The sequence below is a fragment of the Ictalurus furcatus genome, chromosome 6 (assembly GCF_023375685.1).
Source record: "Ictalurus furcatus strain D&B chromosome 6, Billie_1.0, whole genome shotgun sequence".
Lineage (NCBI taxonomy): Eukaryota > Metazoa > Chordata > Actinopteri > Siluriformes > Ictaluridae > Ictalurus > Ictalurus furcatus.
The window spans coordinates 24,274,747-24,297,911 of NC_071260.1; the positions used below are offsets into that span (position 1 = coordinate 24,274,747).

The following is a 23,165-nucleotide window of genomic DNA, read 5'->3' on the forward strand; positions in this document are numbered from 1 at the left end:
AGGAGAAGGGAATATTGCACCTTATTTGTGAGAGCTGCCAAAAGTCGCTCTAAAAGCCGTGTTTCATGGAGCACTTGAAGGAGCTCGAGGTTGGCCTTTTGGGGCAGTGAGTCTCTCTTTGTGCAGCCCAGAGCTTTGAACAACATCAGCATGTGCTTTGGGTTCAATGGCTACATTCACACTGACCGTATCGCTCTGTGAAAACCATTACTGAACATGCATACAAACACACCCTCGCACAAGGACTTTAGCTTAGAGTGTGTTTGGCTATCCTGAAGGGGACTAGGTAGTGATAGGATGGGAAGAAAGATAAGAGGTGCTTATAAAAGCCAATTTTCAGACATGTTTACTCAGGAGGTCAGAGATCATGTTTGTTTGTGAGAGCGGTCAGCCATCCATCGCAGCCATCCATACACACATTCACGGCGGAGTTTATGGGGGTGAAGTTTTAAGAACATAATGGCATGCAATTACACAAGAAGTCCTCTCAACTCAAGCTTAACCAGAATCTGCCTTCATCTAGTAATTTCTAAAACACAGACAGCACACAAGATACTCACACTGAAGTCCATAGTTCAGAAAGTCAAAGACTAAGAGACAGTCAGAAAGATGGAGGGCATATTTAAGGAATGTTTGTTTCAATGATCTCAAATGATGATCAATCAAACTGTCGAGGATTTTCCCCCCAACACAACATAGAAGATTTGCAGAAAAAAGGTTTTATCTCCAAGTCTCTTCAGCGATGAGGCAATAATGCTCGCTGTACTAAACTCAGACCAGTCAATTCAAGAAGAAAAGTAGCTATTATACATTCATTAGAGCTGGGGTGCCCCTGGGAAGTGAAATTTCCTGCACTTAAACCATGTGGCTAACGCAGTGTTGGCAGAGCACACGGCATAACTGAATATCAATTACTTTAAACCATTTACGGTATGCAGGAGTTCGGAATTTGGAAATTACGTTTCCAAAGTAGATATCAGGCTGGTTTCTTTTCGTTATGTGTTATTCCTAACAGAATCACAGAAACATTCAATAAAGACAATAAATGCAAGCAATATAATAGAACATTAATATGGGCAATGTGTATGATTGCACCATGGGTAGAGTGAGTGTATATGCAGAAGGCTGCAGGCTTCTCACTGAATTAGTTTAGTGAAAGAACCTCTGATTAGAACTCAGTGCTTGTGTGTAAACCATTATTCCTCACAAACCTTCAGATAGCTCAGCTATTATACATCATCCAACAGACACTCAAAGTGTAGAAAAGCTTGGAAAAAAAAAAAAAAAGATTAGAACAATGTGTTGGAAGTGCTGTCCTTAGATAGGACCCACAGAAATGTCAGGGGTTCAGTAGTTCAGCACACAAAGCTCCCTGACTCTTCCTCTCTCTTGAACTAGGAGGCTTATTAAAATGAACATCAAACCGAGACAGAGTTTCAGTACGCTGATGAGTATTCATTGGCTATTGCCATGGTGACCTCTGGCCGACCAGAGAGCGAGCCACAGTAAATGTTGACTGTCCTTTAGCGATTAACACTGAATGCACAAAAACACACACACAAAAACCAACACGAATCGCATCAGCTCAACCTCTCTCTCTCTCTCTCTCTGAGCACTAGCCATTTTCTTCATTACTGAAGCTGTGGATACAGCTGATATTTGTAAAGGTCTTTTCAGCCACCTCTCCCCTCCTGGATTAGATTAGCTGTAATTAGCTTATGCAGATTGGTGTGCGGTTGCATGCAGATGTTTGGATGAAGCGGGCGACAGCTGAGAGGGAGCTTGTGAGTTATTAGATAATGGAAAAGCTCATTTGTGTTGCATTCGGAAACTAACAAGGTTTAGCACCAGGCACGTCAATTGAGTAATCTGTCTCCCACAAAAGGTAGGTCAAAGGTCATGGGGTCTTTGGTTGTTTTCGCTACAGCAAACACTTATTATACAGGGCACCCATGGTGGCATTCTGCATTAACACTGCTGACTGTTTCTGGCTCTGGATCAATTTATTTACTGCACATTCCCATGGTTGCCTTTTATATGGCAGTTACACGGCTCTGCTCCATGGTATGCATCAAATTTATAACTCTGGACTTGAATTCAGGGATTTCCATCCCGGCTTGGGGTTTCCTTTTTTTTTCCCCAATGGTGAGTGTGATGGGAGTTGAAGGAGAGAGGTGGTGTGAGGGGTGATTTACCACACTTCCTCTGGTGTTGGCACAGCTGCGGTTTAGCGCCACCGCACTGACCTCTGACCTCTCTCAGCTTGCTGTGCATGGATTGTTGGCACAGTCTGTTATTCCTGGCTGTCAGTAAAGCAGCTCGTACAGCATTGCTAATGGGCCGGCTGGGCCAAGTGCAGGTCCAAACTGGTCTCGGGCCAGTGGCTTTTACTGCCTCTGCCACTCATCACCTGTAAGAGGACCACAAAGCAAAGGCGAATAGTGGACCACAGCATGCCATTAATTTGTCTTTCTATATGTCTCTTATAATAGTAACAGAAAAGGTGGTGAAACTTTTTTAAAAGAAATTAAATAAATGGATTCCACATTTCCAGCCAGTATGTCTGATAATATAAGCAACTGAACAATTTGGCAGCCACGGCAGGTTCCAGAGTTTCGTTTTTGACACGGCTGTCTTTTCCTCATTTCTTGCCTCATGTGGAGTTCGCTGCTTAAATGTTCAATTTCCCCTACAGAGCAGCAAAGTAAGGCTCCATTAGGAAACCCAACTTCAAGTTAACTTAAGTATGTCTCTTTTAACCTCCGTCTGGTGAGTCACATGCAGAGTGTGTGAGACTGCAACTGGACCAGGGGAGAAGACATGAGAGAGAAGACAAAGACACAAAGATACAGAGATAAGAGAGATTCACAGGGGTACTCAAGCAGGAACTTGAGGAGGAACAGTACCTGATTGCATTAGTCTTGTATTAGTGTTTGCGATATACCTCCATTGACTTGTGTTACTTAAATCATGTTATGACCTATACTTAACAATAACCATAGCAATTCACTTGCTTTTCCCCTCAAAAACTGACTGATCCCTGGATTTATTAGATTATTATTAGATTATTAAATTATTAGAGGCATGTAATTAGTCTTTATACCAGTTTCAGTTTATTGTCTATGTTAATAAAATGTCTCAAACCAGAGTGACCGTGTTATTAGTGTATAATCCACATCATGTTCAAAAACCTGGCATGTTATTTAATGTCTAATGTCAGTAAATACTGCATTTGAAACTAAATGGAAACCGCTTTAACACTTACTGATACTTGGATGAGATTAAGATGGAGAAATAAGTATGAGCCTCATTTTTAAATTTTATGATATACTGAGTAAAAGGCAACAAACAAATCCATAAATGATATTACAAAGCCAAATACACAGCTTTCACAAGCAGGACGGATGTAAAGTATAAGGTATTAAAGTTCTGAATGACACCTAAATTAAGTACGGACCAGCACTTTGGTGAAAAATGTGCCAACTCTCAGAAGACAAACCAGACAAGAGTGAAATCTAACTGTGAAAATTAAAGAGGAGTGAGAAATGGCCGGGGTGACAGTAAGATAATAAACATGACCCTGTCGTTTATTTTCAGTTTAGGCCTCAATTAAGTTTAATTGCATTTTTAATGAGGGTGACATTTTTCAGCCCTAGTGAGGATCTGATGGCAGCGAGCACAGGAAGTCTCAGAGTGTGTTTTGTTGTGTGAAATCCATCCATCTTCACCAAGAGAAGGGCTCCAGTACCTCTCCACTCCAGTCCAACGTTTGTTTAAAATTCTCAATCTGGAATGTTTCAAGGGCTTCGGTAATAGGCGTCCAAGTAACCGTATATCCAGGATCAACAGTCCACAGAATGTCAAAGCATTCAGTAGAGGAAGAGAGAGAGAAGGGGGGTGGGGTGGCGGGAGGGGGGTCAGTGTGTAGATAAGTTGCCTGTAAAAGCTGCAGTGCTGAAACCAAGTCAACGTCCAGGTGAGAGACATTATTCACGGCTCGGCTGGAATGAGTCACAGTGCACCGGTGACACTTGAAGCTGAGCTCCGGGAGCACTACCGGCAGGCCCAAGAAAACACATGACACGGGCCATCTGCAGGAACAGCAGCCTCCAAACCACAGCCAAGAGCTGCTAATGAGCCCGTGCTGATGAAGTGAAGTTTCAGCAGCTACAGACTGGTGGGTCGTGTCCCATTTAACTGATGTCTGGTCACTGTGCTTCCGCCTTCACTGAGTCAGAACGAAGATCCCTCTTACCTTTCTGACTAGAGGTAATCAACGATATCACCTTCATGATCGCTCGATTTCAGCACTCTGGAGCTTGTAGACAAGGCTGACAAACCCGCAGGCATGCTCCGAGCGAGTAGCTTGTCTTGCACAAACACATCCTGCGTGTGTACAAGCACACTCTGCTGGTTCAAACACACCCCACTGTTACAACAATGCCATATGGTCACTCTCTAGGGAACAAGGCTAAGCTGTGTACCATGACAGCCCACTCAGACCTGCTAACTGAGACATATATGCAAACAGCAGGGGAGATGATGAACCTGAGAGAGAGTGTGGATCTGAGAGTGAGCAAGTTTGGAAGTGAGAAAGCTTGTAAGGGGGGGGGGGGGGAGAAAAGAAAGCAACGTGAGTGATAGAGACAAGTACATCATCGTCAAACTAGGTGTCACGTTGTTTACATTCTCTGGAACAGAGAGCTGGTGTGTTCTCCCTGCTTATCTCTCTTCCAGACGCTCTGTCCCAGCGGAGAGTCAACAACAAGACGGACACAGTCCAAACGCACGGATGCTGAGAGTTAAAGCTTCACAATGTTTGAAATCAGCTGTCCGTTTGTTTAAAATATTCATCCCACCTTTAGCTACACTGGCGGGGCTTTTGTTCCCTTTGAAATTGTTTAAGAGGAAAAATGAATCCTCAAATACACTCAGCCAAATGGAATAATCCTCTTGAACATCCATTATGATAGAAACCTAACAGCCCGCTCATGTGCGGATGGTTCCTCAAACATTTTTCCTCAGTGCTCTATTTTTGGTTTGCTCAGCAGTGAAACTAAATGGATTTTAGGACCATAATAATGAACTGTATGTTTGGATTTCACTGAGTGGAATGTTGCTAGGCATGCTGCATCATAAACACCATTGTGTGAGAACAAGTCTTCGTACAGTCCTCAAGTTCACAGGAACGACTCATTTCGGCTCCAGACCATAACTCTTCGTAACACCATAAAACATTTAAGCCATGTTAAACACTCTCAGATTGCAGCAATCAGTCTTAAAACAATAGTGCTGCACACTCTCAGGAAAGAATTACATGTTACATTAAGGAGTTTCCATTGTCCCTCTGGGAGAACCTTTAAAGAACCCTTTAAGTATCCTTAAATGATTGTTTTATCAGAATGAAGAGTATGCTGAATATATATAGGACAGTTGGCCAGACTATCTTCTCAGTCTATAGCGTCTTCCATACGATCTGGAAGGGGTTAAATGTTAATAGAACCCAGGGTTTGATCCCAGGTAGATTGACAGAGACCTAGTGTGACCTAGCACAATTCCCAGGAAATTATTGGAAGGAAAAGGAATTTAACATAAGCCAAGACACATCATGGAAAACACAGACAGTTTGAGATTTCTGATGAAGTAATACCTCACAGTATAGTCACAACAGGGGGAAAACCTATGAAGAAAGTCAATGAAGGAAAAAAAACAAACAGGAGAGATGTCTGGAAATTGGGGTAATATACAAATGAAGGAGCTTTTGACTCACCGTCTGTTGCAGTCCCATATGGATACCTTAAATATTTTTACTTCCACAAAGTCTCCCCCTTTCTTCAGTAGATAATGTTATCTGGATACTGTAGACATGTACCTTGGAATTGTCCTGTGCTCAGTCAAGGACTTTAATTCACAACATGCTCATACTGAACGTCCTTTCAACACACTCTTATACACCTGTATAAGGTAATGAGTTATAATTCCACTATCTGGTGTGACCCAGTAGACAATGAGTGCCCTTTTGAGGCTGGTCCCTTTCAAGGATTCTTCCTTGTGTTGTCTCAGGGAGTTTTTCCTTGCCACTGTTGCATCTGGTTTGCTCATTAGCGATCTAAATCTACATCTGGATTTCTGTAAAGCTGCGTTGTGACAAAGTCATTTGTTAGAAGTGCTGTACAAACAACAACCAAAATGAATTGAATGGAACTGAACTGTTGACCATTTGTGTTAAGGTCAAAGTGTTTGTCAAACGAATGGCACACAGTCAGGTTTGTGGTCATTTGTGGACTGAATCATGAGCAGGCTTTGAGAACGTGGCGGAAGTAGAGAGAAGACAAATTCCACCAAATCCACTGATTTGTGTGTAACTGAATGTTTATAACACGTGAATTGTGCAGGCTGGAAAAATACGGTCTACATTTTGCAAGTTTTTTGAAAGTGTTACATGTTGAAAGTTTGAACATTGCCAGTAAAGCTTTACCAATAATGTCCTGAGTTTTGGGTTTGAAAGAGGTGTGGGTCTGACTTAACACGTTATCAACCGTTATCTCCTCAAAATCCTCTAGCAAACATGACAAGAATTCAAAACTCCAGTTTATCCAGAGCTTTTCTCTCACACCGCTCTACCATGATCTCATCACTCTCTCCCCTCGAGGAGAATCTGAGAGTGGCCATTATTCCCAGCCCTCATTCTAGCCAAGACAACCAAAGAGGCCGAGCCGACTCTGGTGGCCGTGAGGTTTCCATAGCGACTGCTAGTTGTAAGATGGTGGCTGGCATCGCTGGCACGATTATATGCCTATCTGTTCTATCCAAAAAGCAGGAAGAGGATGTTGAGGAAGGAGAGCAATAATTCCGTGCTTTAAAGCAATGCTTTTTGAAGGGGATTTGAATTTACACCCTGTTAACAAGCAGCAGAACTCCACAACACAGAGGATTAATGTGGAGTGTGTGACAGAGTGACGAGTGGCAGCGACTCACACCTCCCTGGCACAGCAGCTGTTAACGAAGCGTCTCTCTCTTCTCCACTCTCCTCTTACTCTTCCTTTGGTCTTCTTCCTCATCCTGCATCGCCTGAGCGTCTGAGCTGGGGGAAAACCTTTAAGTTTGTGGCAAAGTGTGAAATCCAGGATTTCTTTGTGCAATCATCGTCGTTATTTAATTATTTATTTCCATTATCGTGCTTTCCACAAAACACCACATGGCAGTAATCTAGGCCTGGAATTTTTCAGGGTGGAAAATCTCTTCTTGGCTTTTTACTCACTTAAATAATTTCCTGTGGAGAGTGAAAGTGATCTGCGAGTTTTGTAAAATGCAAGCTTGTGCACAGTTCTGACACTCGGTATCTGTGAAGAACAGATTCAGACAACTTTGCCTGTTCAAACCATGCTGCTTAGGCACATCAGTAATTTTGGATTAGATTTTAACCTCCACTAATCTGAAGTTATTTTAAATGCGAGCACATGTCTGCATAGGCCATGTACAATGTCACAGAAAAGTAAAGGAATCTCAGGCCTTTTCAAACAGCACTTTCTTTGACTTTTGACACTTATTGCAAATCAATATGTTTTTTACTGTAACACGCTTCAAGTAACGAATGATGATTAGACTCTGTGCAGCAGAACTCACACCCCCAGCACTGTATGAGCAGGTAGTGATTGACCTCTATGATATGCAGGTAACATCCATTAAATCGCTATAGGATAGAAAGGATTCCTCCCATGTGAGAACATTTTTTAAATGTCTTTTTTCGCTTCCATCTGGTAACTGCAGTATTTATCCACACCATATTTGGACATTGTCTAATCACAGCTAAGCTTTCGAAAACCAAAACCACAGTTAATAATCGCATTCTGTGTTCAGTAGAGATGGAAAAAAACAAGGAGCTTAAACGAGTGAGTCCTTGCTCCTTTGGCATTTGAAATGCACGAAGCTGCCTGCTTGCCAGCCTCATTATTCTGCTCTCGCAAAGAGCTTGGAACTATTCGGACCACTTTCCTCCAAACTCGATTCCACAAAAACAGCCAGCTTATCAAATAACAGTCAGAGGGTCGACAAGAAGAAGGGGAAAAAAAGCGATTTAATGAGAGAAGCAAGAAAGTAGAGCTGATCAGACTTGATTTTTAAATACAAATCTATTTGTTCCTTTTTTCCTACATTGGAGAAAAAAGTGAGAAATGCACATCGGGGATTTTTAAGCTTGGAAACAAATTGGCAACATTTATAACTTATATATATATATATATATATATATATATACACACACACACATACCAATTATACCTAATGTATATATACCAAGGAGAAAGCAGAGCGCTCATAGATTATGTCATCATCTAGCAAACAAAAACTCACCCATTGTAAATTGCTCGAATTATGTTGAGTAACTCTGGCTTTATAAGAAAAACTCCTGCTGAGTGGACAACTGGCTGATTTCTACCTAGCTATGTTCATTCATATTTTTATGTCTATTTAATTTTTGCACATGAGAAAAGAAATTCTACTATTCTATAAAGTACAAAGTACCTGCAACTAAATTATTGGGAATCATAATGTAGAACTAGATACGGGGGGAAAAAATCAAAAATATCATTTAAATAATTTTATTTATTTATTTATTTATTTATTTATTTATTTTACAGACACTCCATCTTTTATTGTGTTATTCCTTATCTATTTTTTTTTTAATTATTTGTCAGCAAATTCTTCCTTCACAAAGTTGATTGCTCAGAAACCACAATCATGCATTTCTCAAAAAAAGCCAAAAACATTATAAATAAATACATAAGTAAGTCAATAAATAACCTTGTATTTAAAAGTTCGATTGGTTCTTATGTCTTACTGGTGAAAATTTGCCAATAGTGGGTTTTGTGTCTTTATGTGTGGAAAATTAAAATAAATAAATAAATAAATAAAATAAGCCCATCAGCCCCTAGCCACTGGGCTCAGGAGACAAAGAACGGCCTGTATGTTCCTAAAAATGCACGCTCACTGAAAGAAGAAACTCAAACCACACTTACTCTCTACTGTAATCTTGGGTCAGGCAGAGAGGGGAAGGAAACAGCTGCTGTGGTTTTCGCAGGCACCATGAGACTGATACGAGGGCCACAAAATAGAATTTATAGTTCCCAAATGCTAGTGCACTTTTAGTAGGATAATGCGTACTATCTTAATACACAACCAGTGACCTTGACGAGGTCTAAATCTGCAGGTGTGAGGTTCACGGAGACGCTCGGCCATACTTCTGTGAACCTGACACTGGCACAGCAGCTCGACACAACACACTGGCTTCATAACTCCCAGCATACAGAGTCTTATTCTACAGGGACAGAGGATGTGTGAAAAAAAAGACAGACAGATTATAGGCAGTGTATTGCATGACTCATACTTTTAGAGGATTGCAGAAATATATAGTGCTTACTAAAACTAACACACACAGCTAACTGAACACACACGCAGCTCCACTACTGCTAGGATTAAACTAGAGGTTATAGGCACTGTAAAACAGCAGGCCAGGCTACAGAGAGAGAACCAATTCTGGTGTTAAGCTCTAAAAACCTGATGGGGAGCGGGAAGGAAACGGGTCTAGATTGTCCGACACACCCATCGTAAAGCTGATCTCTCGTTCACACACACACACACTCACACACACACACACACTCACTTCCAATTCACTGTACATTTCCACTGAGCGAGCTTAACATCTCTCTAAGGGATGCCTCCTTCCCCGTTCCACTCAGGAAGAATGTTCCAGATAACACACACTGCCAAAAGAACTGATTGAGTTGTAAACACTCCAAAGTGGGACCACATACATTTCGAATTTTCAGTGCCAAAGTTGTGTAACACTTTGACAACATTATACAATGACACTGTAACTGCCTGCAGAAGTTACAGCATGCCAGTGGATCTGACACAAATTTGTGACTTGTGTTAGAGGAATTAGAAAACGCAGTCAAGACAAAAGCACAAATAACATGGAGCACGTCCATCATGTAAATGACACACTCAGCAGACTGATCACAAACTGGGTCAGGATAATACAACGCAGCTTTCTCCCTTCCTGACAACCGTGACAGTGTGCGAACAAGCCACATCAAACACAAAAGCGCAATTACTTTGGCCTCCGATGCTAATTAAAACTTCACCTAATAATAACTTGTAATAATTACACATCCCAAATGGATTCTGGGAAAGCTGGAAGACAAAGTTATTACAGCAGTGCTCTTTTTGAAGGCAATATGAATGAAATCTGTGCCTCACAAAACCCTACCGGAACAATAAAAAAAAAGAAAAAAAAGAAAAAAAAAGAGAAAAACAAATATGAAAAACAGCAAGAATTTCATTATGGCTTACAAACGAACCTGCAGCTGGGTGAAAAATGGTCCCAAATTGAATCTATGAAATTGCCCCATCACTGAAATTGTGTTTGTGTAGGACTTGTATAGAACTGGATAGGCAGACGGCGTGTGTAGACGTGGTGAAATGAAGTTATGAGACCTGATGTTTGAATAATCTGGAGTTAGTGCATTGGACAGAGTTATTCATTTGAAGAGTGTGTCAAACCAAGAAGCGTGTTTGTGTGCACGTCCTATGCTCATTTTGAACAACGTGGCTGTCTACAAAACTACAACCAATCTTTTGAAAACAGAATATTTTACAAAAATGCATCTTCGAGCTCCCATCTTTCTGGTTGAGAGTATACTGTGTGTGCTGCTGCTCACTGGGGCTTTTTCTTTCTTTATGATTTTCTATTCTTTCTTTTCATCTTTCTTCCATTTATTTGTTTGTTTCTTTTCCTGTCTGTATTTTGGTTAATGGTTTGTATTAAATTTGTCCTCTGGTTACCGGTTGTGGCAGAGCTCCAGACCCAAGCTTGAGCAGAAGATTTCCTCTGGCCATGTGTGTTGAGTGTCTGGCTGTAGACCGAGTGCAGCGCCTGATCACCACCAGCGTGTCTGTTGCTGTCGATGATGGCAAGGAAATTATCCTCGACCGTGCTCCTTTAACTGTATGCCGCCAAAGTATTCTGAGCGGTCTCAGGACTGCTCAGCGCTCTCTACCCTTTGTGTGGTCCCTGTGGCTGTGTGGACTGCAGGAGCCGTGCCAGCGTCTGCCATTAGCTGGACTATTATCACCTGTGCAGATGAAATCTGATCAGAAGAAAAACTTTTGAAGGATTCGGTTAACCGAATCTTTTTATCACCATTTTGTCTCTGTGTTTTCCCAAAATTGAAAAGCAATCCTGTTTGAGAAAGGCATCATATGAGATATTAATTGAACATGTACAGTCCTCTCCAGGATTTAGCGATCACAGAAATTAACGCAAAATCAAGGAAACTTCGCAAGATTCAGAGGAGCTTGCGATTTTTCAAAATTACCGCAGATTTCCCACAGATTTGGGCCAAGATGCGTCATGTGACGTCACGCATGCAGCCAAATCCCGCTTCGATTCAACCTGTGTCGAATACGAGTACAACTAAAAGGTCTCACTTACCAACAAACATCACTGCAAAAGACTGTACAAAACAATATAGTTCAATTTAGAATTTAGAAAAAAGCACAAAAAACTGAAATCCTGTATGGACTGTGTATAATTATTAGTCATGTATGAAGGCTGGTTGTGGCAATGTTCTGTTGGAGAGTGAAAAAAAGGGAATATAGCAGAAATCTTCAGAAATGTAATTTGGCAATGTTCTGGGTTTTGTGTACGCTTCTCAGGCCAGAGAACTAAGCCAATAATTCATCAGATATCACAGTTTGCACAATAATTACCACAACTCTCATTTCTCCAATTATGAAACTTCATTAGAATAACAGAAACTGGTCTGTAATCACAGAATTATATCTATATGTATATCCCGTAATCTTAATTGATAATTACAGATAATGTTAATAATTAACACAAGGATAAAATTAAATGTACGGTTTGAAGATGAAATTGAGCTTAAAAGATCAATATTCATCACTGGAACGCATACTGGTGCTGGTCTGACGTGCAACATTCAAAACTGAATTTAGCAGAACAATGCAAGCGAGACGATCGTATTATTTATTAAATGCATATTTAATAAAGCAGTGTTATAAAAGAGGTTAGTAAAAAAAAATGTGTGTTCAGTATTAACATTCGGTTTGTTTATTACAGACACATTAATACCAAGCTATGGAAATATATTTGAAACGTACAGTATGTGATAGGTGTACATTGAAGTGATTAGAATTCAATTTGTCCCATTATCTGCTCTCTAAATGTCCACTGTGCCATTTATACATTCAAAGTGTGCAACCATTACGAGTATGAAGCGACCACACTTGTGAAGGATTTAGGTGCGAGTACGATGATATTGGAAAACAATAACGGAAAAGCTGCCACTTGCTGAGAGAAGTGTGTGGAGAAACAACTCCATCATCCTCTCATCCTTCTGATGTGGTGAATCCTTCTTTCCTCTCGACAAACACATGCACTTTCTTAATCTTCCAATTTTTAAAAAAAAAAAAAAAAAAAAAAAGACTTCACTCAAGCAGACAGACTCATCAACAGTCAGAATAGATAGAAGAGAGTACCTTCACTTGTAAAAATGGCATCAAAAAGCCTTTTAAGATACAAGAAAGGATCTTTTCGGAGATACAAGAAAGGATCTTTTCGGTGTCAGTGGTTCTATGTGATGTTATTCGTAGGTGTTTCCTTTAACAGCGCATATGAACAGCGTGGTTATGGATAATAATAAATGTCCTAATGTAAATGTTGCAGAGTGGCTGTGTAATGGCAATATGCAGAAAGAAAATGATTTAAAGTGTAAAGCTGAAGGTCCACAGAGACTCATCCAAAATGACAGGACTATAGTGTGCACTGAAGTGTACAGCAGTGGTCACCAACGCTGTTCCTGGAGCTTTCCTTCAGAAACCTTCTTGCAGGTTTCATCTCCAACCAAAATCTAACACACCTGCTTTAGCTGATCAAGAACTTCTTAAGGTAATGATTAGATGGTCAGGTGGGCACGATTACAGTTGGAGCTAAAGTCTTCAGGAAGGTAGATCTCCAGGAACAGGGTTGGTGACCACTGGTGTATCCTATATAGTGTTCTTTAACCCCTTAAAATCCTGTGGGTCCAGACTTACATTCCTCACCCTTATATCCATATGCCTTCGATATTAGTTTCATTTTAGTTACTGAATAATATGCTTTAAGATTAAGAAAGAAATAATCATTTGGGACTTTAAGGGGCTAACACAAATATAATAGCAATAACATATAGCACACTGTGCATTGGAAAGAAGTCCGTAGCACACACTTTAGATTGAGTGGATGAATACCAAAGAGGAATGGGATTAAATTTCTGTCACGTGGAGAACCATATAAGCCTCGGCTCACTTAGGCATAGTACCATGGAAATCTCGCTCCACTTGGAAGCTGAAGCATGTATGCTCGTACACATCCACCCTCCCTTTGTGGTCGAGTCAGATTTGGAGAAAAAGAGAAGCTCTTGAATGTAGCTCCATTAATGCTCACTTGGCAGGAAGACAGGAATGTATTATCTGTATTTTTTAAGATGTGGCCTTGGGTAGCAAGTCACTCAGGATAAGGCAGAGTGAACTACAGGTCAAGCACAGAAACAACACTGAAAAGATAATGAACACTGTGCTGCTGTGTGGTTCTTTACATGTTGCGTACCAGGCAGAGTATACAATGCTGTGCTTAAACGGCTGCAGTCATGGCGTTCTTCTGTCTCGGATCAGGATGGCGTCCATCTGTGTAGGCGAAGCGCTCTGGACTAGTGTGTCGAAAGCCTCCACGGTTCATGGTGTCGTACCGAGCACCTCGGAGGGGCAAAGGGGGTGAGGGGGGCACGTCCTGGCGCAGGGGGCCTCTCTGTGGAGGGTGGGGGTGGTAAAAGCCTGGGTCGTTGTGCCGAGGGTCCAGAGGGCGATGGGGGTAGTTGGGGTGGTAGCCTGGCTGTGGGGTGGTATAGTGGGCAGGGTCTCTGTGCCCAGGCCAAGCCTGTCCTGGGTACTCAGTAGGATCCACTGGACCCCTTCTGTAAGAAATAACAGACAGAAAGTTAGTTCAAAGCAACCGAGTAGGACTTTTTACCTGGGAAGTAAAATTCCTTCAACTTTCTATCCTTCGCCTGAGACTCACTAGCTACCTACTCCTCTGCCAATAGATGAGTGAATAAGAGCTTAAGAAGGGAGGGAATGAACTGTGTTTGACACCAGGATAGCTGAGCAGAAGAGGAGAAATACTGCTGGGATACAGACCCTGAGGTAGAGGAGATATGGGAATACAATAATGACTCCTACTCCAAGCAGCTGAATTACAGAGATGCAGGGAGTGAATGAGAGAAAAAGAGCTACAGTTCAAAATTGGCATCTTCATCTGCTGTTGCATAGCAGTTTGCAGTTTAGGGTTAAAGGAATACGAAGAGATTTAGATGGAGATAGCGGGAACTCAAATTTAACACCTCAGAGACCCATCTCTAGGCTAGAAAGCCTGAATCCTGATGCAAGATGTGAAGCTTCTTGAATTGAGATAACTGACAGGCAGGTAGACACACCTCTTTGTCTTGAATGGTTGCATATTGGTGGTCCACCTCATTTGATTACAAATCCTGTTATTTTTCTGCTACAGTTTTTCTGTTGAGCAGATATTTTGCTGACATCTTGTCAATAAAAATAAACTTTGCTGTGTATATATATATATAATTTTTAAATCACTGACTTCACCTTTAACAGACATTCTTCCACATCAACCATGTTGAAAAAGAGTGTGTTCTCTGGAAACCGTGGCAACAATTCTCTGGTCCATCTGGCTGATTAGGGTATAATCACTTGAGTAATACAAGGCTGGGCAAGCATAATCCAGCACTCTGTGCCTTTTATAGGCTTCAAGTTTTACAGTTAAACATGTGAGAGGAGGACAGAGGAAAAGAAATGCAGTCAGAAGCTTGGCTGCATTTGCTAAGCTGCAACACTTTTAGCCATCCTTCCTCAAGGCTCAAGTTTAGTATCAGTATCAGTGCAGGCATGTGACACATCTTAAAGAGCTAGGATAATTTAGTCCAACTATCCAAACTAGATCCCTTCCCATGTTTATGCGTCTGCCACATGTCCACGAACAAGCCGCTGCTGAAGGTATCAATTAGCAACCATGTTCTCCATATCCAACTGTGTATCTTAATTTCCTTCTGCTGAGTATGGAGAACATTATATTGAAGAGTCCTTAGCAGGACGTCTCGGCTACTCTTCCAGCTCATCTTAAATGCAGCATGTTGATTATCAGGGGGAGTTTTCTATAACAGGTCCGGGCTACAGCCCCAGATGGCAGGAAAGAAGGCATTCCAAAAATCATCAGCACGTCCTTAATGTCTCTTCTGTGCTGACCACCCAACCAGCACGACAGCCGGGTGTCTGCATACACAGATCCCCATGCCATAACCCCTTCATACTGGACTTGGCCTTGCCATGTCAACTTCCTCAGGCTCTGATAAGCATGTATACAGAGGAGAGGAGTGCGGAGGCCAGATATATCTTTATTGTGGAAGATTATCAGCTTTGACACATGTAGCGGATGTCTGCAGCTAGTCCTAACCGTGTTTCACACATGCACACACAAAAACTAAGCACATTTACAATAAACCTTTATTCTCCTCTCAGTGAATTCCCAGACATGTCTGGCCTTCACGCTGACACTAATCTAAAATAACTCAAGCATTTAGAAATCTCAGTTCTGGCCTGTTAAAGTCCAAAGCATACGAAGGCACTCAAATTCAAATCCGATCCATTTTTTTATTTAATCCCTGGTATTAACTAAATTTGTCTAGTTAATTACCCATAGTCATATCCCATCTGACTTCTAGTACCTAGATTGAAAGGACTGGAAATGGAAGATTTCATACAGCCATCTGCAATGGAGGACTGACTAATAACACTCTTATTACACATAATAAGTCCCTTTCCGTTTAAATATCATGCAGGCGGGCATTACATCCATCAGTCGCTCATTTATTCCTATACATCAGGGCTAGCGTGTTATGGCGGGCATCTGGGAGGAATTCGGTGTCAGTGACGGAGCTAAAATCCTTTTCTTGTTTTGGGATTTCTCACACCTGCCTCTGAAATTAGGAGGAAATTCCAAAGAGTCACCAGTTTGCTGGTACTCATTCACAGAGGGATTTCTGGAGTGTCAGCGGGAAACAGCTGTCTGAAAAACTCTGACACAGAGCTACGGCTGAGAAAATTCTACACCACTGCACACAACAACGTGGATGCACAAACACATACAGTCCAGACCCTGCCAGAAGTCCACTATAGAGTACTGGCCAGTTTGGAAAACCCCTTCTACTGGTTCTTTCTGAAATAACAACTGTAAATAAAGAAGCCGTAAATAATCCCAGACAAGAGTGTCGGCTGTCTGAACAGCTCAGTTAATGGACGACTGAACAGCATGAAATCCTCACACACAGTGGGAAAATGTGTACCCTGTTTTCTCTGCTGTACTAACTCCCAGCTCCTTTCTAGCAGCGTTTATGATATTCTTAGAGCATAACCACTTCAAATTAGCATGAGGAAGTTCTACTCCTGCCAAATGCTGTAAGTGTTGATTTTGCTGAAAGGTGCTTAGATGTGGCCAAATGCAATTTTCCTTCTTTCCTTCAACACACACATGATAAGCAACATCCACCATGAAATGACCAAATATCATGTGGCAAGGCCAAGGAAAAATGCCAGCTTTATCATCACTTTAAAACAGTGATGACACTCGTGAAGCCAATTCAGTTCTAATAAATAGAGCAATCGCTTCATTCACAAACTCATCATATCAAAGCTCAATCCCGAAGAGAGTGCTCATGTGGATTTTGTAACTCGGTTAAGTACTCATAAAACTCCAGGTAACAAAGTTTCACTTTTAGAATGAAATTTCATTACCCAACTTGATAAGGCTCTAACGACAGAGAGACCAAAACAAAAGAGCAATAAAGCTCGAGTGACGTGTAATGAAAGATAAATGGCTTTATCATCCAGCACTGCTGAGGGAGCAGTACACACACTCAAAGTGTCCTTCTCAAACGGTTTTCCTTCTCAAAAGTTCTGCTCTGTGTGACGGTGTCTTTGAATCTACTTTCTTTCTAGTGTTGTAGAAGTGTTTGATTTTTATCTTGGACAGTCGGAGCAGTGTGCTTTCATGTGTTCTGTTATGCTGGTAAAGATCTGGAAAAACTGCTGCATGTTAATCCCCTAAAGAGCACCTGGCTGCTGAAGTGACGCCCTGGACCCGGTGAGGCTGGGTAATGTTTGTACAGCTGCCCTCGGGAACCGTGCACCTTTCCCCTCACACACACACAGAGCTGACCCCTCTGAGACACAAGACACCAGTAGGGCTCTGACAGAGAGGCTCAAGCGCAGCCAAATCCCAGCAGGATTATTTAGCATTCCAGGCGTTTATTGGGAGAACGGAAACCAGAAAAACATTCACTCTACCATTATAAGCTTTAGCTGTCAGTTCCAATATATTAAGCATCAATCCATCAGAAATGTTTTCCCATTGGCTAAAGGGTGTGAACTAGAAGAAGTAGTAATGTCTGTTTTAATGGCAATGAAAAGAAAATATGACAAGTATTAAATACTGTACAGCTATTTAAATAAACACACTTGTGGAAAAAAGAGGAGCAAAAAATGTCAAATGTACATATTTCTCCCTGTGTGTGTGTGTGTGTGTGTGTGGTGGCAGGTAGAGCACGGTTAAAAGGATGAATTAGGTGGTTAAATGGTCTCGGTGTCTGTGCTGCTGCGCAGACAGAAATAGCTCTGCGGATTTTTGATCTGAAATCCTGCCCACGCAGGGAGAATTCCTTCTGAGAGGCAGCAGAAGAATGCTGAAGGTCGGCACCTGTCGAATAAGGCCGACGGCTTTGTAATGCAGCTCTGGAACGCTGTAAGAAATGCCAAGCTCCTAACTCATTCAGTGCCTGAAATCACGACTGATTGTTCTCTACCACAGCAACCAATGAAACCATCAATAAATTAACCCGTGCCTGATTACACCATTAACCTAACATTCTCCGTCTGTTACCTGCCTGGCGTGCTAATGGGATGCTGTTTGATGCCTAGTGGGCCGAGCTGTACTAAATGAGCTTTGCTCTAATAAACTCATGCCTGTGCGCTTATTGATGCAATTGAGGAGAAGTTGGCTGGTGCAGGGAGCTGGATTTCACAGCTGATTGGATATAAAGAGCACCTTTATTTTCCGGAGCCTACCTGCAGGAATGGTGGGACTAAGTGGAGCGGCTGGAGGAAAAATTAGCCTGAGCTCAAGCATTTAATGAATGAAGGTACAGACAGAAAAAAAAAGAAGCTGCAGCAACAAAAGACTTGCAAACATACATGTAATAAGGAAATTTAGGAGGCTATCTGTGATAGAGGACTGGGTGACTACTGATTACTGCCAACCCTGTTCAATCAATTCAACACTTAGACAGAACTTTTTCACAGCACTGAATGTCTGTCAGTTATCCGGACTCATTTATTCCTCAGCATCAGTGTGAGTGTGTTATGGAAGGTATCTTCCAGGAATTGGGCTTCTCATACCTTCCTCTGAAATTAGGAGGAAAACCAAAAAGGTGAAAGGTAGCATGAGTAAGGTAACTTCATGAATTTACATACATGCTCAAAATTATTAAAGTGGACATGAAAAATTATATATAATTCTATATATAATATAATAAAAGATTTTCACAAGTCCTTCATACAGGAAGTGCCTTGAAGCTGTCATTACAAACAAAGGCTTCACCACTAAGTATTAAAAAAAATTTCAGTTAGTGTGTTCAATACTTTTTTCCTGTGTCATTCCTCTTTATTACACATAACTTCATTTATGGACTTTAATGTTTGGATTTCTTTATATGTGTGGATTTCTGGAGTTAATACCAAAGTCTGGTGACGTATCAATACGTATTTCCCCCACTGTATTTATGAAGAAATACATAAAATTCTAAAGGGTTCACAAACTTTCAAGCACCACTGTATACATGATGTGTTGTATGACTATATTTGATAAAGATGCCCTTATGCAAACCTGCGACGCTAATACACCGGGACTGTGGTTGGTCATTTACTCCCGATTGCTACGGGACAAATCAATGTGTCTTTAAAGAGGAAATAAATGGAGGCAGAAATCGCAGGCACTGGAAGAGAGGAAGAGAAGGAGAGGGAAAAGAGAGACAGTGAGGAAAAAAAGGGGTGAGGAGGTCCAGCCTAGCACAGATGGTGGATGCTTGGTTGCCAAGGCAACATCGAACAGTCAGAACAATGGAAATATGGCATTATTTTCAGAGCTCTCGTCAAATGTAACCTTTTTTTCCCTTTCTTGTCAAGTTCTTTTTCTGGCATTTTCAGTTCTGAATCTGACAGCTCTCCTGTACGTCTGACTGACATGTGAATACTGTACTAACAAATGTCCAAAAATGCTCCAACAAATCTCTTAGGCTCTGTTAAGATCTCAGCGCAGCGGATTTCAAACTCGTTTAAGCTGCACAGGCAGGCCAGCAGGTTCTTGACATGGGACCTCACAGGGTAAGTGATAGACACAAACACACCTTACTATCCTTGTGAGGACCATCCATTGATGATTATTAATGCATCAAGTAATTCTGTGCTAGACTTAACGCTGTAGTTTTTGGGGAAGAAATGAAACGTACAAACAACAACAAAACAGTTTCCTCAAATGTTTGCTTAAATGTCCCCATAAGGCAAAACCATCAGATATTCCTAAACTTTGTGGTCCCCACCAAGATATAAAGACACACGTGCACCCACACACACCCTTTGTCAGTGGGCTGAAGAAATCTGGGAACGCCTGTTTGGTTGGAGTAATGACTGAGATAAAGGAAGAAGCATGCGAGTGAGAGTCTGAGTGAAAGCGTGCAGGCATGAGAATGCGTAGGTGATGTGGTGACTGGTTTACACTCTATAAAACTGAGAGCAATTGCGTCAATGTGCCTCATCACCCTGAGTTCAGCAGAGAGTCCACCATCTGCACATTAATCATCCAATTATCACCCTAACTATCCAATGAAAACCCTGCCGGAATCAAACGGAACTTTGACTTGGCCAGCTAATCCAATAATCTTCGGATGGGGAGGGGTCTGCAGCTCTTTTGATTGGCCGAGTAGCCTGGATAATGAGCGTGTGTATTATTTGGGTAATGGTTATAATTGGGCACATATGGAGGAGTGCGCATTCGGTCTAACAGGCCAACAACCTTCCTCCACCTGTGAGGACCAGTGACCTCAGCTCTGGCTACAGGAGAGATCAACAGTCAGAGTTAGAATAACAAGCGGGACTAGGGTTAGTGAAGGGCTGTGTGGCTAAGGCCCACCGCAATTATGTCAGCATAAAAACACATCATTATAATGGAATTGGTGCAACAAGGTAACTTCAAGGGAGAAAATGCCTTTAAAAGTGGGCCCAGGGGGATATCATGCAAATGTCTGTAGTGAAAAACATTTCCGAAATGATAGAAGCGTCGTAGCGTGAATTCATCCCTGTATTATAAATGATGCAGTCATGTATTATTTCAGCAGTATGTCATGAAGGTTAAGATGACACTTTCCGAAAGTTCCGTGAATCATCCGAAGCATATTCATCCTGGTTAATGTTTATTTTTTTTGCTGGTTGATGTTAATCATTTGAGCTGGGCTTCACACCAATCAGTGCAGATGGAGTGAGAGATGGAGGTAAAGACACAGCCACGCTGTAATCCGATTCAAGCCGAGAGATGCGGTGCGATATCAGGTTGCAGTGCCGGCCTGTCTCCCTGGAGAGGATCAGGTGAATTCCCAGGCGGAGAGGGCCTCAGAAGGCAGACACTCCAGATTTAATTATAAGCTTTAAAGAAGAATACTCAGCACTGCGTGAGAGAGAAAGAAGCTGACAGCTCGCCACTTTCTTCCGCTCCCATTCATATTCACTCCTTGAACCTTGTTTTTCGATCCTCTTTCCCCATCACATTCTCCACTTCCCTTTTGTTCTTCCATTTTCATTATTTCTCCACTTCTCTGACTAATCATTGTTCTTTTACTTTCTCTATGTGTCTAATAGAGAACTGCTCTCCACCGCTTCTCTCTTTGGTGGTCTCACTGTGGTTTTTTTTTTTTTTTTTTTTTTAAAGTTACTCCCTCTTTCTCTCGCCTCTTACTCCCAAACTCTTCTCATTGCTGATCTTTCAATCACTGTCCTTTCTTATTGAATGGGCAGATGAGTGGGCATACCTGGGCAGGGAGGCATACTGGCGCTCCACATCCTCATAGCGGGGAACCATCCTGGGGTCAGGACTCCTGACAGAAATCTGTTAAAAAGAAGGAGAATGTGCAGTCAGACAGAGAACCTACACACCCACACACACAGTCAGAGTTTCAGCATACTCATCCATTCCTGTCACATACTGCTTGTAATGGATTACTACAGAACTGATTAGATGACATGAACAGTGCGAGTCATTTTTGGTTCTGCCTAAGCTCAGCTTTATTCCTGCTCCTTACCTCCTCCGCATTAAGAACAGTGATGAAAGTTCCCTTCCCGCACTGAAATACCTGCCGGTTCTGTAATCAAGGCCTGAAAGGCTACAAGAGAGCAGCTCACAAAGACTGCTTATTAGGGATTTAACATCAGGAGTCATGAGGAAGGGGTAGGAGGTTAGATTATGTTACTAAAAACAGGAAGGAGCCGAGCAGTCCAATACCCGTTCTGGACTAACCACCATCTCAAACCTGAGGAAAAGCCATATAACATCAAAATCTCTTAAGAGAGATGCGGATCCATTTAACATACAGATTTGAGAGAAACCCGGTCGAATACTAGAGATTTTAAAATGAAGTTTCATACCCCACATCCTATTCATACTTTACAGGCACTTTACTAAATTCAAAACCAGTCGTTTAACTTCTCACTCAAGATAACAAGATAAGGGTGATGGAAGTTTAAGGCTGTGAGAATCTCAGCCTGACATATATAGGCAACTTAATAAATTATAAATACTGACACATAATCTATGAGGAAATTATTCCAGTAGATTTAGTTGTGGCTGACGGATTTAAGGTTAGGGCCATTATGGAAAACTGGCTGCTTTTCCGAGGGCAATAAGTGGGAAATTGTGTCATCCGTCTCAATGAACTGGTTTTAAATATACGCTCGCTGAGCTGCCACCTCTCTCTGCCGTGCTCATAATGGCTGGCCCACTGCCTGCATATTAAGCACATTTCTCCTCACTAGCTCTGAGCATGGAAATGTCTTGAGGCCATGTCTTCACAGCGAGAAGATAAAGGGACAGGCATGCATTACTTAGGAATGGAGAGACAGGTTGTGAGAGGGGCAAGAACGGACTAGGTAAATGACAAAGCGATACTGATGAAAAGAGGGAGGAAGTACGTGTCCTTTATTCGGTGTCAGATGCTCAGCATTTCTGCCTTTGTACATTTTTCACAAGCATTTTAGAATGAAGTGTTGTGAAGTCACTTATAGTCAAGGATCATTTTTCCCCTACCTGAAATAGTCCTTTAAGCTAGTGTGGAAAAAGGCCAGGATGAGACTGTGTAGCAGGCATGCCCAAGGGGGAACAAAACACTTATGGACTGGGAAAGAACAGTGTGCCTCCAAGTGCCTGATATTACAACTCCGTGCCAGCGCAGGAATTTTATTCCCATAGGCATCCCATATTCCCAAGTGTTCTGCAATAAAGATTTAGAATACATTTGGACTACCTCATGTCCTTGATGATTTGGTAAAGCAGCAGACTGCACATAGCTCTCTTCACTCACATTACCATTTTAGTTAAGCAACACATTAAGCACCATTCCAGAGTAGACGGTCAATTAAAGCGCACCTATTATTGTTTTGAAACGGGCCTAATTTTGTTTTAAAGGTCTCATACAACAGATTTACATGCACCCAAGGTCAAAAAACACTTTAACATGCTCATAATTTAAACTGCAGCATTACCTTTTTTCCCCTCAGTGTCACAAATGACTTGTTCAATGATCCGTTCTAAAGGATTCATTCTAAACTCCTCCATTCAGAGAGCATACTCTGCTCTGATTGGTCAGATATCCCAGTCTGTTGTGATTGGTCTACCGCTGTTAGCGTGTGTCTAAAAGGAAACGCCTGATACCATAACG

The 23,165-nt window shown here is 41.7% G+C and overlaps 1 protein-coding gene across 3 annotated transcripts in view; it reads right to left on the reverse strand.

Annotated features, from left to right (window-relative positions):
- Positions 1 to 8,757: 8,757 nt before the first annotated feature.
- Positions 8,758 to 23,165, reverse strand: part of pard3bb (par-3 family cell polarity regulator beta b) — a 321,269-nt gene continuing 306,861 nt past the window's right edge. For all 3 annotated transcript variants that reach the window (XM_053627241.1, XM_053627242.1, XM_053627240.1), the window contains 2 exons: positions 21,264 to 21,340; positions 8,758 to 14,033 (listed from right to left, as the gene is read on the reverse strand). In XM_053627241.1, coding sequence (XP_053483216.1) covers positions 13,694 to 14,033; positions 21,264 to 21,340 — 417 coding nt within the window. In that variant the 3' untranslated portion in view covers positions 8,758 to 13,693. The remainder of the gene's footprint in view (positions 14,034 to 21,263; positions 21,341 to 23,165) is intronic.